General features: G+C 34.9%; 1 protein-coding gene across 1 annotated transcript in view; it reads left to right on the top strand.

Moving 5' to 3' along the window:
• Window positions 1–943: 943 nt before the first annotated feature.
• IL31RA (interleukin 31 receptor A) overlaps window positions 944–16,910 on the top strand; it is a gene marked incomplete at both ends in the record, with an annotated part of 46,511 nt that continues 30,544 nt past the window's right edge. The window contains 4 exon segments of the mRNA XM_081279003.1: window positions 944–998; window positions 3,991–4,108; window positions 6,575–6,747; window positions 13,040–13,191. Coding sequence (XP_081135129.1) covers window positions 944–998; window positions 3,991–4,108; window positions 6,575–6,747; window positions 13,040–13,191 — 498 coding nt within the window.

Here is a 16,910-nt window from a genome sequence, read left to right as displayed (position 1 = left end):
AAGGTTATATTATATATACCATATTATAAATAATAATACAAAGAATACAGATATTGGGGGAGGGGTGCAGAACTTCCACCACTCTTTAGGAATGTCCACCTGTTTAGCTATCTGGAAGCTCCTGGACCCCTGTCCTTTTGATTTTTATGGAGACTTAATTGCATAGGCATGATTTATAATAGACTGGAAAAAAACAACAAAACCTGTATGAGTAGTGTTTTTTCCTCAAGAATATGGGGAAGGATCCCTATGGATGAGGGGAGTCCTATGGTCTATTGAATAGGTTAGAGAATTACATTATGTCCAGCTCCAAGACAAAAGCAGAAGAAGGTTTGAGTTTCTATGACCCAACTTGGAAAACAGAAATTCTAGTTTCTATGACCTGTCTTGGGAGGCAGTTTTGATGAAGACCAAAATAATAATAATAATAATAATAATAATAATAATAATAATAATAATAATATCACAAAGGGAAAGGGGCATTGGATGAATGTACAAAGCATGGATATGTGACTAGTATGGTGCTTTTGGGAAACTGTGAGTTGTTCCATTTGGCTGGAATACTTGGGAACTGAGGCAAAGGCCAGAGGATGACTTCAGAGTGGAATAGAAACAGTATTTTTTTTTCATGAATCAGATTCTTGGTGGTGGTTGTAGTTTTCATATTACATAGTAGAGTGCAGTATGGACTAAAGGAAAATATATTGTTATCACACATTCGTGTGATAACATCTGGGGTTGATAGAGTGACTATGAAGAGATTTATGTTATCACAGCCAACAAAACAGAATAAAATTGAATAAAAATAAAACCCTTCCTACCCAAGTATCTGTTTGTCACTTGAAAGGGGTTGTTGGAAAGAGTTAGGAAATAATCTCTCTGGTGACATTTTCAGCTCTCTCTCTCTCTCTCTCTTCAGCCTTCGTGAGCTAATTCAGGAAAAATGTGGATCTTGGCACTATGGATACTTCCTTTACTCTACAAATTCAGCCTGACAGGTAGGTCAGCCTGACCCTTTTATGGATCTTGTGGTTATCCTATTGCCTTCTTTGGAAAAGAATTTTTAACTTCAGTGCCAAAAGACACCCACTTATAGACAATAGGGAATTTGTGAATGCCCTGAATTTGTGTATGTTGTGCATGTGTGTGTGTGTGTGTACAAGCACATCTATACTTGCAAGTTTAAATATACCCCTATATATGCAATTTGGCAAGATGTCTTATATGACCTCCAAAAAGTTAAGATCACTGTGAGAGTATGATGGTAAGAGCTTGTCTCCTCAGTTTTTGTGTTGATTTATATAACACACACACACAGAGACACACACACACACACGTAAATACAAAAATAGACAATTTTTACATTTTTGCCATAAATTCCAAGGATATAAAGGGAAGTGAAGCAACAGCATATTTCTACAATGTACCAACCCAACACTATGGGCCTAATATCCATAGAATATTGTGCAGATCTAAGATATGTTAGTTTCATTCCATTTTATGTTGAAAAATTAAGAATCAATACATGTTGGGCTGTGGGAGGGTAGGGAAGGCATTATTTACCAAAGTTTAAGTCCTTCTTCTCATATGTCAATGGTCAAGACGAGTTGCATGCCCATGCCTGAGTTCAAAGCACCTATATGTCAAAGAGAAGGACATATTGATGAACATTGAACATATTGATGAGTATTCATTTTATTTAGCACAAATTTCTAATACCAGTATCAAATGTCCTTCTTTAGACTATTGGTCTCTCTTGCTACATGGTAAGCAGTAAGGGCAAAACAATTGTAGCCCCATATAAACAACCCCGGTTGAATGGAATTCCATTTTTTTTGTTACTTTTTTTCTTTTCTCCTAATACCTGTGACATTTTTAGTCCTGAAGACCAGATATGTGACGTATTTTATGGCTTATGACTTTGAATATATGTTAACCAAAGCTGCTTCTCTTATATACTATATGAATTAGATTCTTTAAAAACAATTGAGATCAAATTCATATGATATCATCTATCCATTGAAAATATTCAATCCAGGCTAGGGCTATAGCTCAGTGGTAGAGCTATTGCCTAGCATCATGAGGCATTGGGTTTGATCCTCAGCACTACATATAAATAAATACATAAATAAATAAATAAAGGCATTGTGTCCATCTACAACTAAAAAAATTTTTAGAACAAAAAAAGAAAGTTTATAAGACACTGGTAATTGTTATGCTTACAGAATTGTGCAGCTATTACTATAGTTTTCATGACCCAAAAGAGAAACTTTATGACAGTTAGTAGTCATTCACTATTTCTCTCCTTCTCCCCCAAATATCTTCCCTCTTTTAGCCCAAGGAAATTGCTTGTCTCTTTTCTATCCCTATTATGTGCCTACTCTGGACATTAAAAAATATAACTTCTATCTATAATTCTGTATTCTTTGACCAATATTTTCTCATCTCCCATTTCTCCTAACCGCCCAAGCACTTGGTAACCACCATTATGTGCTCTACTTTTATGAGATCATCATTTTTAGATTTCATATCTGAGTGAGATCACACATAGCACACACACACATGCACATACATTCACATACTGACATTCTCTCTGAGCCATGGAGATAGAAATGACTTGGTGAGTGTGCCAGACTCTCAAGACATTGTTGACTGGCCCTTAGTTCCCCTTATTCTAGACTTTGCACATTCTCCACGGCAGCTATGAAGTGTTGAGTCTGTGAATATTCTTATCCACCCAAGGACTCCACGGGGAAAGTTTTAAACTATGTGGGCCCTTTGTGGAATGTGTTAATGGTGCAGCTTATAGTCTCCATGTAATAAACTGTATTATTTGGTTCAGGTTCCATTAATTTTGGTCTTGATAAGCATTTGGACTTGGAGATCAAAAGCTTTCTTGTGGTTTTTGGTATACAAGTAGCAAAGTGAAGGACTTAGAGGAAGCAACTTCTCTGGAAAGAGCTAGAAATATTGACATAATATGAAGGCATATGGCTCTTCCTTATTCCTATTTGTTATTTTTAGGGGCTCCTTTACTCATGCAGACAATGCTCATTTTTAAAATTAAATATATAAATATATATGTAAATACACATATCTAGAGCCTTTTAAAAAATTTTAAGAGCCTAAACTAAACAAAACACATAATAATGATTATATATTATTATTGTAGTTTGTTGACTACATTCATGATAGAAGGAAATTCTAAGTTTCAACAATAGATTAGTGAAAAATAAAGATGTAGATGTTTTCCCATTAAAGTTCCTGGACCCCTGAATTCTACCTATGGACTCCATAAGTGTCTAGATCCTGGTTCTTATCCCTGTATCTAGTTATTCTCCTGGGTGGGGAACTATCTGGAACAAGATATGAAAATGAAGCTGAAGATATTTCTCTATTATACTATATTCTGGGAAAAGAAAATAATTGGATCTTTTTAAAAAATATTTTTTAGTTGTCAATGGACCTTTATTTTATTTATTTATATGCAATGCTGAGAATTGAAGCCAGTGCCTCACACATGCCAGGCAATGCTCTACCACTGAGCCACTACTCCATCCCCAATTATTGAATCTTTTGCATCAATAACTTACAGTTGAAGTGTGGCATAGTTCAGCATTTTGAGCTTGCTCACATGATCTGTTTCCCAATTATCCAGAATGGTTCTATAATTTAATGCTTTACTTAGTATTTAACTAATGCTTAATATTTGCCTGTTTTTTAAAATATAATTTTTATTTCTCAAATGTTGTTTCTTAAGAACATAAAATATAATTATTAAAAAGTAGAATTCTAACTCTTCAAAGGGAATAATAAAAAAAATTAGAAGAGCTAGAATTAGAGTCCTTCGTGAATCTGATTAGGAGAACTTATTATATCTAGCAACTAAACCAACAAACCCAGCTTTTGGTAAGCCCTTTTTCAATGAAATTTTTAATGATGGCAATATTTATTGTGTACTAAAATTGTGTCTATGTAAATTTTTTTTAGCTCTGCCAGCAAAGCCTGGAAACATTTCTTGTATATTATATTATAAGAAAAATTTAACTTGCACTTGGAGTCCAAAGAAGGAAATCAATTATACCACATACGTTGTTAATAGAACTTAGTAAGTATGGGAGTATGTGTTCTTTCAGTGGGGGCCATGGGAAGAGGCAGAGGCTCCTGATGCATTGATGAGCAAAGCCACTTAGGAAGTAAAATGTTTTCTCAGTTACAATTTCTGTATGGCCACTTTGTCTATCCAGTGGCTAGGGTAACATCTTGGCTACTTACATCTGTGCAGACAGGATCTGCAGCTACACAGGGAGGGGACATAGAGCCACATGATGACCTCCTCTTAGAGCTGGTGGATTGACTGAGAATAGTCATTAGTTACAAGCAGAGTGGAAAAGTCTATTTATTTCTTATATTCAACATACCTCTCGTCCTTCCAGCATGTTATACAACTGTCCATTCTTCATGGATGAAGATAGAGTAAGTGGAGCTATGATCTAGCACTGAGAAGTGGATTTACCTCAGTCTGCCACTAATTTATTGTATAACCCTAAACAGTATTCCACCAGGACAATGATTCCCAAATTTTCTTTACTATTGAAAGTATCCCTTTTAATTCTGTTTCTATTAGAATAAAACTTCTATAATTAAAAATCATCATCCCAGTCAAAAGTTAGATGTTTTTATATGTGTACTTTTAAAAAAATGTTGAAAATAGCTCATAAAACATTATTTTCTTCTTGTTCCCCTAAAAATAAAGGGACTTATATTGGGACCATTGCAAGATGAACTACTATCTTATCCATTTTAAAAAGAAAGCCTATGGTTCCAAACTTTTTTTTTTTAAGCAGAAGATCTTGTCCTGAAAGGGAAATTCTTTTTTTTTTTTTTTTTTTTTTTTTTTTTACAAAGAAAAGGAAAAGGCACACACTATTTTTTGCAGTATCAATGTATCAATGGGCATCTATGTCAGATCAATGCTTTCAAACAGGACTCAGTAAACTTTCTGTAAAGGATCAGACAGTACAGCAGAGGTGGGGAAATTAGCTTGCAGGTCAGACACAACCCATCTCCTGAATTTATATGGCCCATAGGCTAACAATTGTTTTATGTTGTCAAAATGGTCAAAAGCATAAATCATAAGAAGAAAACTTGGTGTCATATGAAAATTATAATGAAATTCAAATTTCAGTGTCCACAAGTAAGGTTTTACTGGAAACCAGTCTTGCCTATTCATCACAAATTGTCTACAGCAGTTTGGGGGCTACTGTAGTAGTGTTTAGTAATTTTGACAGAGATCAATCTCCTTCCAGAGGCTGCATCTACAATGCTACCTTGAGGGTACATTTTTCATGGTGTAATAACTATCATAAATCCTTGAGATCCTTTCTGGTTTCAAGATTCTATGATTTGGGCTGGGGATATATATAGCTCAGTTGATAGAGTGCTTGCCTCACAATCACAAAAGGCCTTGGGTTCAATCCCCAGCACCATACACACACACAATAATAATAATAATCTATGTGTCTAAGCTCTTTTCCTTTCTCCCACCCCAACAGACACTGGCACATTACATGTTGAACTTCCTTTTATGTTCGTCTCTGTCTCCTTTGCAATTCCCAGAATCATGTTTGCTATGGTTCTACCCACTCATCTGATTCCTGCTAATATAGGTAAAAGTTACAGCTTAATAGGATCTATCCATCATCATCATCTATGTTAAACCCAGGGGCACTCAGCCACTGAGTCACATCCCCAGCCCTCATTATTTTTTATTTTGAGATAGGGTCTTGCTAAATTGCTTAGGGCCTTGATAAGTTGTTGAGGCTGGCTTTGAACTTGTGATCCTCCTATATCAACCTCCCCAGTGGCCAGGATTACAAGTGTGCATTGCTAAACCTGGCCATCTATGTGTTTTAATGAGTTTTCTGAAAACAATATATGCTAGTGATAAAAGTCCAATCTGAAACATAAAGAATGTTAAAAAATCACAGACTCAAAGGTGACAACTTTAACATTTTTACTAGGGCCTTTCCAGCTATCTTTAGAATAGTTACATAAATATGTATGTTGATACAACTGTGGTCATTACAAATTTGATATGCATCTGGTTTTTTTCCCACCAAAAACAGAATATAGCCATCTTTACATATGAGTAAATATAGATATATTAAAAAGCATTGGTTAAAATCCTACTTATATGTCCACCATAATTTATTTAACAAATTCTCTTTGACTTTTAAAAATAATAAAGCCTCAAAACTATAATCTGGAATTTCAGAGGCCAATACATTATTTCTTGCCAATAGGAAAAGCATTATGATTGGCTTTTAAGTGGGCTCACAGGGTTTCCAAGGAGGTCTCAAAGGCTCATGGTATCTCAGGAGAAAATAAGCAGGTAACTTTGACCTCTCTTTGAAGCAGAAGGAAACCAAATCCTGAGCCAAGAAAAGAACATCCTGGACCTCAAGAGAAACCCAGAGTAAAACTAAAAAAAATACAGCTTAATATATTAAATATGACTACATTTCCAAAATACTATGCTAACCTCATATTGAATAATTTTTTTCCTTCAAAGCTCTTTTGGAAAAAAACATGACATTTGTAAAGCCAATAGTTCGACAGGTGCTTCGTGTTCTTTTTTCCGTCCAACTATAACACCCCCAGATTACTTCACCATTAAAGTGGAAGCTGAAAATAAAGATGGTGTAGCTACATCTGATATTACATGTTGGAACTTAAATGACATAGGTAAGTGTTCTTTGATGTTCTTAGATAGTCTTTATTGAGTAATTACTCTTCTCTTTCTTTTTTCTTTAAAGATGTATTTGTAGACGCAAAGTTCAAGAGAATAGTAGATATGTGTTATGGATATTCAGAAAACTCATTTTATTATCAAAGAAGGAAGAAAAAAGGCAAGGGAAAGAGGAGGGGAAGGAAAAAGGGAGGGAGTGAGGGAGAAAGTGAGAAGAAAGCAAGCAAAAAAGGAATTAATTGGCCAAATAAGAAAAAAAGGAATGAGAAGAAATATCTGGTCACTGATTTCTTCTTGCAGTTTGTTACATAAATTGAATTCAGATAAACAAAAGACCCCTCCCCTAAACACATTACAAATTATTGTTGCTCATGAAAGAAGAGTAAAACACTTATTTAAAAAAATGTCTCACTAATTCTGACCTTTTACAATTCTTTTTTAAAGACTCTTTTTTCCTGTGTTTTATTTATTTACTTTTTGGGTACTGAGGATTTTACCTCAGGTGATTAACCACTGAAGTACATCCTCAGTCCTTTTAAATTTTTTTTTGTTTTGTTTTGAGACGGGTCTTGCTAAGTTGCTGAAGTTGGCCTTGAACTTGCAGCTTCAGCCTCTCGAGTTGCTGGGATTATAGGCTTGTGCCACTGCTACTGACTCCTGTAATTTTTAAATAACTACTTTATTGAGATATATTTCACATAACATAAGGTTCACCTTTTAAAGTGTTCAGTAGTCTTTATCATATTTACAAAGTTGTACAAACACTACCACTGTTTAATTCATAACATTTTCATTATACCAGACAGAAATTTCAGACTCTTTGGGTAGCAAGTGCCCAATCCTTTACTTACCTTTTCCCCATCCTCAGGAAAGTACGGGTCTAACTTTTGTCTCTATGGATTTGCCTATTATGAACATTTCATATAAATAGAATCATATATTCTGTGGCCTTTTGTGTCTGCCTTCTTTCATTCAAATAATGTTTTCAAGGTTTGTCACCCCGTAGCATGTATTAGTTTGTCATTTCTTTTTTACAGCTGATTGATATTCCACTGGATGGATATATCACATTTTGTTTATCCATATATCAATTAATATACATTTTGGTTCTTAATACTTTTTCATTATTATGAATAATAATGCTATGAATATTTCTGTAAAAATTCTTATGTGAGCATGTGTTTCAATTCTCTTAGATATATATCTAGTGAAATTGCTGAGTCATATGATAGAGAACTTTTTGAAGAACCACCAAATGTTATTAAAGTGGTTGCATCATTTAACATTCTCCTCATCCATTTATAAAGGCTGTGGTTTCTCAATATCCTTACAGACACACTAACAATAACTGTTGTCCCTCATTTTGATTATAGTCATCTTAGTGGGTGTGAAATGGAATCTTATTATGGTTCTGATTTGCATTTACCCAAAAACTAAGGATGTATAGCATCTTTCATATATTTTTTTTGGCCATTCATATATGGTTTTTAGAGAAATTTTACTTCATATTCTTTTCCCATTTTTAATTGAGTTGCCTCTTTATTGAAATTTAAGAGTTATTTATATATATTCCTGGTTTACAAAGAAATCTAAACGAAATTTTCTAATCTCTTTTGACTATATTTAGTATCTATTTAAATATTGTGTAACTTTTCACTGCTTTAAATTTGGAGTAGGGAGGAATTTTAGTCTAAAATAGTAAAACTCTAGAATTATAAAATTGATCTCTGAAGAAACTGCTTTTTATTATCTATTTCTAGATTCTGGTAAAGTGTTGCTAAGTAGTAAAATATTTTTGGATTCCTTTTATGAGAGAAAAGCATATAATAAATAACAATAATATATTTGTAATTAGAATTGTATTTAAATTCAACTGGATGGGATTATGACAGTGCTTTAAGAACAATTGAAAATAGTTTGATTTCTAACTGAAACATGTCTCCCACCACTTAGGTTTACACTGGTAGTTTTGTTTAAACCTTTTCCCCCCATAGATAATGCTTGGGTATACTTTTAGTCTAACTTCTGTCATGTTATCTGACTAATCAAACTTTTGCTATGTTTGATATGTGTCCTTTTTAAAACTTAAAGTCTATTTTGTCTGATATAAATAAACCTATCTCTGCTCTTTGGGTTACTATTTGTATTGAATGTCTTTTTCTTAGTAGTATTTTTTATTGGTGAATTATAATTGAATGTAATAGTGGGCTTTGTCTTCACATTTACGTACATGCACATAGCATAATTTGGTCAATTACATTCCTGAGTACTTCTTCTTTCCCTCCCACCTCTGGATCCCCTTCCTCTACTCTACTGGCCTCCCTGCTATTTTCATGAAACCCCTCCTGCTGTTTTGATCTTTTTACTTTCAACTTACTTTTGACTGTAGATTGAAAGTGAGTCTCTTGTAGATAGAATTCAATTGAATCATTTAAAATAATCTGTCTGCCAGTCTATGCCTTTTGTTAGGAGAGTTTAGTTCCTTTACATTTAGAGTAATTGAAAAAGGAGAATTATTTTCACTATTTTGTTCTTTTCCCTGTATGATTTGTAGCTTTTTGGCCTCTTATTTACTTTATCACTGCCTTCTTTGCATTTAGTTGATTTATTGTAGTTACATGTTTTTGTTTCCTTCTCATTTCCTCTTGTGTATATTCTATAAATAATTTCTTTGTGGTTACCATGAGGATTACATATATCACCTACACTTATAATCATCTAATTTGAATTGATACCATGTTACCTTGAATTGCATACAGAACTTATGCCTTCCCAATTCTTCCCCATTTGATGCCATGGATATCATAGATACTCACTAATAGAGATTTATAATTAATTTAATGCTTTAGTCTTTTAAGACCCATGTAAAACAAAAGGACTTATGAGCCAGAATCATAATAATAATTGTTTTCGATTCCTCATGTATTCATTTGTACCAGAGGTCTTTCCATCTTCAACTGGCTTCAAGTTACTGTCTAGCATCCCTTTATTTCAACATGAAGGACTCCCTTTAGCATTTCTTTTAGAACAGGTCTACTGGTAATAAGCTCCTTTAGCTTTTGTTTATCTAGCAATGTCTTAATTTCTCTTTTAGTTTTGAAGAACAGTTTTACTAGATACAGAAGTCCCAGTTTAAAATTTTCTTTTTGTTTTTAAAGTTGGGTGCAAAGGCTCATACCTATAATTTTAATTACTCAGGGTGCAACAGCATATATTTATAATTTCAGCTACTCAGAGTGTAGCAGGAGGATTGTAAGTTTGAGGCCAGCCTGGGCAACTTAGCAAGACCCTTTCTCAAAATATAATTTTTAAAAAGGGTTTATGGTGTAGCTCAGAGGTAGCTATAGCTCTGGAATCACTAACACATGGAATCACTGAACTCAATCCTCAGTATCACACACAACTTAAAAAAAAATTCAGCACTTTAAATATACCATGCCACTGCCTTCTGACCTCTAAGATTTTGCTGAGAAATCAGTTTATAATATCATGACATATCCCTTGTTTATGAGTTGCTTCTCTCTTGCTGCTTTTGAAATATTGTTTTATCTTTCTACTGTCTAGTTGTGGGTCTTTTTAATTAGGTTTATCTTACTTGGGATTTTTTGGGATTCTTGGACTTGTAGATTCATGTATTTCATCAAATGGGAAGTTTGCCCATTATTTCTTTGAATAATCTTTCTGACATTTCCTTTCTCTCTTCTCCTTCAGAGACTCTCAATTGTATAATTGGCCTGCTTGATCATGTCTCACAAGTCTCTAAGGTTCTGTTAACTTTTCCTCGTTCTTTTTTCTTTTTGCTCTTCAGATTTAGTTATTTCAATTGTCTTATTTCCAAGTTTGCTGATTTCTTCTTGTGCCTGCTCAAATTTACTCTTGCATCACTCTACCAAATTTTAAAATTTTCAGTTATTGAAGTTTTTAGTTAGGTTTATCTTACTTGGGATTTTTTGGGATTCTTGGACTTGTAGATTCATGTATTTCATCAAATGGGAAGTTTGCCCATTACTTCTTTGAATAATCTTTCTGACATTTTCTTTCTCTCTTCTCCTTCAGAGACTCTCAATTGTATCATTGGCCTGCTTGATCATGGTAAGAAAAGACCCAAGCAGACTCTAAACTTTCACTTTGGATGGATCCCAAAACTCAGAGCAAGCCTAGCTAATCTGTGAAAGACTGTCCCAGTAGAATCAGTATACAAACACTAGGAGAGATGGCTATTGTTTCAAATATCAGAATCTTACTCAGCTTCTCTTTAGGACCTTATGTCATCTGTTTTATGTTTCCCTACATAATTTCTTGCCCCAGGCTTCTACAGGTGTGAAGTCTTTCTATAGCTTTCATGAGTTGTTCCTGACACTTTTCCAACCTGAGATTCAAATTAGGCAAAACAAGAGGCCAGCCCTTTTTTCTTCAGACAGGTTAGAATGTTGTAAATAAGGTCTACTCTGTTCCCTCCAGTTGGAGGAAGGGAATTAGGAACTGGGTTGCCATCTCCTTTCTACCAAGACCACTGACACAACACAAACAGTGTGGAGCAAGGCAAATAAGACTGCCATAAAACTTTTTTCCTACCTTTCTGAAGGTGACATTTTCTTAATTGGATATTATAGATTGGTTAGTATAAACCTCAGATAGATTTTCAGAGTTCCTGCAAGCTTAGTCTACTCAGTTTCTGTCCATTTTTGTTTTTCTTTTTTTCAATGTTTCCATGAAGGAACAAAAACTTGGACTTTCCTAGTCTACCATTTTGCTTATGTGACTCAATACACACCAGTTCCTAATGAACTATTTTGAGAGCCATTTTAATCACAGGAAAAAATTAATAACATATCCTTGGTGATAGAGTTGATTAGTTGAATGGTTATATAACAGGAATTTGTGTTTACTCTGACTAAAAACAGTTTAATGCAATGAATATAGGCAGGAACTTTGGCATATGAGTGTTATCTTAGTTGTTACTAGAAATTTATTTACCTTTTCTAAATCTCCTCTGTAAAATGGCCATTTTTGTTATGTGGTTGAGAGGAATTGACAAAATGATTCACCTGCAAGAATACTTATGAAGTGTTCCATAAATACCAGTAATCTTATGGAAATACTTAATATGTCTATTGCTTATAGCTCCACCTATAGAGTGGCCATATAGTTTGGTCACCCTTTAGTTCAGGCATAAAAAAATACACATTATTTTTTGAGTAGTCACTAAAAGATTTCTGAATATTTTAATGCAGTCAGTGTTTTAATGATATGGCCCTAACTAGGGATTTTGCTTTTCCAAATCCACAATGGTACTATTAAATTCTAGCTAGTGAGGGTGTGATGAGATGGGTATTCATACACTGTTGATGGAAACTGATATTGATGTAGCCTTTTCTAGGAACAAAATTGCACTGTGTGGCTGTTAACCTAAATATCTGTATTTCCTTTTGAAAAACCAGCCAATCAATTCTAAGGGAATTAAGGAAATAATTAGAGATGTTAGAGGAAGATTCATCTATTACCCATGTATTCATTCACTTATCAAATATTTGATACTGGCTATGTGCCAGGTTTTAATTTTGGACTTTGTGATCAAGACTAGCCTCTGTCATTAAGGAACTTTAAACAAAATACTGGAAACACTATGAATGCACAATTGTAGAAAAGTGGTCAAATAAATTTCATTTATCCATAAGGTAGATATTATGAAACTTTAAAAAAAACCCATGTTTTGAAGAATTTCCTGATTTTGTGTATTAAAAAAAATTGAGCATATGCTACTTCTATAACCAGAAAAAAACACATTTCCATAGAGAGAAAATTGGGGCTAGAAGATTTGCAGTGTGAAAAGAAAATGAGAAGTTCTTTCTAATGGGGTTTCCTTAATCATGGGGATCAAGGGGAGGGAGGCCAAGGGGAGGGTAGATACAGGGAATAGCTTATTTTCTTGTATGTAGTCTCTCTTTAAATTTCTGTTGTAGTTTATTGTGTAACTATAGTTTGTCTTGATTATTATTTTTATTTATTTATCTCCTTTCTGGCATAAGATATGACCCAATCAGTAAAAGACTGATTTGCAGAAAAATCTCAGGAATAATCCTCTTTTCATTAGGTAATCCTTTTTTGGAGTTAATTTCGGTTGAGACATTCCTTTTGCACTTCCCTGCTATGCCATCTGCATAAAGCAAACAGAAAAATGTGTACTACTATTTATTTTCTAGGCTTATTGTGCTTTCAGTTTGGGCTCAATGTTATTAGCATCTCATTTTCTTGCAAATATGAGAATTGTATGATTTTTATTTTCAGTGAAAATGGAACCACTTAAGATTCTTTCTGTGAAACCAATTTTGGGCATCAAAAAAATGATGCAAATAAAATGGGAATGGCGTGATTCATTATTTTCTTCATCTAATTTCAAATACATGCTTCGATACAGGACAATCAATAGTACCCATTGGGTAAGTTATACTTTTATAATATTTCTATTAGAGGACCTGAGGAAGAGATTCATTGACAACTTTGTTGATCTAGAATCTTTTTAACTTTCTACTTTGCAAATAGAAAAGTAACATACTAAGTACTATACTTTTCAGTTGTTTATTCACATCTTTTAGATTGGGTAGATGTTTCACCACAGGTGTATTATAGTCTGAGCACAGTGACACATTAAAGAATGAAAATTTTACTTTTGCATTCTACCTTGGTTTGTTTCTAGGTCTGTTGGTTATCAGATACGCTATGGTTTGACCATTTCTTTTTTTTCCCCCAACCTTTAGTAAAAATTTTAAGCATAACACATCTTGGAAAGTAAACAAAACATATATTGCATTTAAGCTACGGAAGTCAAGAATAGAACATTTTCAGCATTCCAGAACCCTTTGATTATCTTTTTCTGATGATTACACTCTCTCCCCTTACAGTTAACTGCTATCCTGTTTTCACAGTAATCATTTCTTTGCTTTTAATATTTCACCATTATGCCAGCTTTCTGGAAAAATATAATTTAAGGAGTACCCACTATTGTATAAGTGCCCAGCAGAAATATACGAGGAACATACAAATTCAATCTATGCAATTTGTATTTTTTATGTTTGACTTTATTCTCTTGATATTGTGCTTTTAAGATTCATTTATATAATTCTAAAATGACTTCACTCATTTAAATTATTTTTTATTGACCATGTTTCAAGTGTTATGGTTTAGATATGAGAAATCTCCTAAAAGCTCATGTGTGAGACAAATAAGAAAGATTAGAGGTGAAATGATTGGGTTACAAGAGCCTTAATTTATCAATCCACTTGAATGGATTAACTGGGTGGTAACTGTAGGCAGATAGGATGTGACTAGAGGGGTAAGTCACTGGGGATGTGTCTTTGGGGTATATATTTTGTCTCTGATGAGTGTACCTCTCTCTCTCTCTCTCTCTCTCTCTCTCTCTCTCTGATTGCCATGATCTGAGCAGCTTTCCTATGCCATACCCTTTTGCCTTAATGTTCTGTCTCACCTCAGCTTGCCTTTTTGCTCACTTATTAATGATGAATTTTGATGAACAGAACTTCTTAATTTTGATCATGTTAACTTTTATCAAACTTTTCCTTTATGCTTAATGCTCTTTATGTTTTAAGAAACCTTTTCTTACCTTGGGGTTCAGAAGATATTCTCCTGTTTCCTTCATCCCAGCCTGAAATTATATCATCCTTCATTTTTTGGTGACCACCTCACATTATGGAGATGTCTTTAAGACTTTTCCCCTCTCACAAAACTTGCTAGAAAAATACATAATCACTATCGTACAATTTTTTTTTGTACTGAGAATTGAACCTAGGCGTGCTTTTCCACTGAACCAGATCCCCAGCCCTTTTTATTTTTTTATTTTGAGACACTCAGTTGTTTAGAGCCTTTCTAAGTTACTGAGGCTGACCTCAAGCTTGCAATCTTCCTGCCTCAGCCTCCCAAGTCTCTGAGATTAAAGGAAGACCCCACCATACCCAATAATTTGTTAGGTTTTAACCTGAATTCAAATGCTCTATTTGTTCCTATTGAATTTCTTCATTTTGGCCTTATTCATCATATCACTCCACTTGGAACCTTTATTCTGCTGCCCCAAATCTACTTTCAACATTTTACTTCCTTTTTAATACATGATAAACTTACTTCAGATTTAATAACTTAATTCTATGACTTTATCTAATCATTAAAAAAAGTAGTAACTGCATCAGAGCCCTGTGGAAAGCCAGTAGACTCTCCAGGGGCATCAACGCTGTCTTCTTTTTTTAAAATTTATTTTTTTAGGTGTAGATGGACACAGCACAATGCCTTTATTTTTATGTGGTGCTGAGGATCAAACCTGGGTCCCGCCCATACTAAGCAAGTGCTCTACCACTGAGCCACAATCCCAGCCCCAATGCTGCCTTCTTTGAGTGTGATCATTACTCAGGTTTCTACGAATACACCTGCTTACCATGACAGTAATTTTTCATCGTGTCCAGGAGGCTTTCATGAGACCCTTTCCTAGTAGAAATCCTCAGACACGATGTCTGTTGTGTTCTATCCTGTTCTAGAACGCTTTAATAAAAGAAAATTTGTCAGGTTTCATTTTCCTGTATTCAGAGAGAATGATGTTGGCCACTCTTCCTTCCTGCTTCCTTTCTGAGCCAACTCTGGAACCTTCTTCCCTGAACCTGACTATATGACATTGGACTCACCAATATATAGTTCAAGGAGCCCCTAAGCAGAGCAGGCCTCAGCACAGCACAAACTCATCTTCCTTCAAGCCCTATGCCATAGACTCAGCAAACCTGAGGAACTGTGGGGTGGTTCAGCCACACAACCAGCACTGACTAGCCACCCCAGTTCTTTCTATTGGTAGGGTCCCAGAGTCACAAAATGTTCTAAGACAGGATTCAACAAGAAACAAACCAGAGCCTACGTCACTCTGACAAATTACTCAACTATGTGTAACACTAAGTGAGGCCAACAAATAGAAGTTGCTCCAACTCTTGGCATTCTATACTCCACCCTTTAACAAAGTCACCCACATCTGCATCCATCTTTGCCTCCTCTCTTTCTGTCCATGAGGTAATATGTCCTTCCTTCTGCTCTCCTGGAGAGAGAGCATCCAGTACTCACTCTCTCCTTTCAGATTTCAGACACAAGCAAGTCTCCTCAGTTCTAGACCCAGCTAAGCTCAACCTAACCCACTCCAGCCTCATATTAATGGTTCCCACTCATGGAAAAAGGTACAAATCCTTAACCTTCTGAGACCAGGCTGCACCAACCCTCCAACCTTGTCTTTCACCTTGAGCTTACTTCAGTAGTAATTCTGGATTGCTTGTTTTCCTTGCAGCACACTGTCTCCCTATTCTGTGTCTCTGCCTAGAACACCCTCTGCTTTTGTACCTGTGCTCCTGCCCCTCTATTCATCTTTCAGAACTTAGATGAGATATATTTCTTTCTTAGGGTCTGAGCGAGGTTCCCCTCCTCTGTAAGTCTCTGTCATGGCACTTAACAATCAACACATTTAAACTCATTAGATTCGCCCCTCAGTAGACTGTAAACTCCTCAAATGCAGGTACCTTGATTGTCATTTTTATTTTTCCTTTGCTTGTCACATGGCTGTGTTCAACAAACATCAGTTTAACCAAACAAAACCCAAAACTAATTCTAAAATCCCATTGTGACCATATAAGAAGACCCATGTTTGTATGATGTTATATGGGTAACAAAATGCTTTCTTATGTGTCACCTATTTAATTCTTGCAAATATCCTATACATGAGGCATTGCTATCCTCACTTATAGATTAGGAAATTGAGATGTAGAGAGATTAATAAACCAAAATCACAAGGTCTGCAAGTTGCAAACCTAAGCCCAGGTTTTCTAACTCCAGGTTTGTCATTCATGTGACCACACTTCAGCAACCTCCAAACCTTCCTGCCGTTCTTGTCGCAGGGTTTGCCCCTTTTTATGATGAAGCCATGTGGACATCCTAGAAGCCATGTGGATATCCTAGAAATGAATCTCAAGATTGTTTAAAGAGTTTGATTTAGGCTTTGCACCAAAACTTCTGACTCATCCCTATGACAAACACTTTGGGTGAGCTAGGATTTGGCACGGAGCATAGACTTAGAAACAAATCTGATGGAGTTAATTAGTGTATTGGTAGGATTCCAAGGCCT

Source organism: Spermophilus citellus, assembly GCF_964194105.1.
Source record: "Spermophilus citellus genome assembly, chromosome: 1".
NCBI lineage: Eukaryota > Metazoa > Chordata > Mammalia > Rodentia > Sciuridae > Spermophilus > Spermophilus citellus.
Note: the sequence above shows the minus strand (reverse complement) of the source record. Positions and strands in the feature narration are given on the sequence as shown.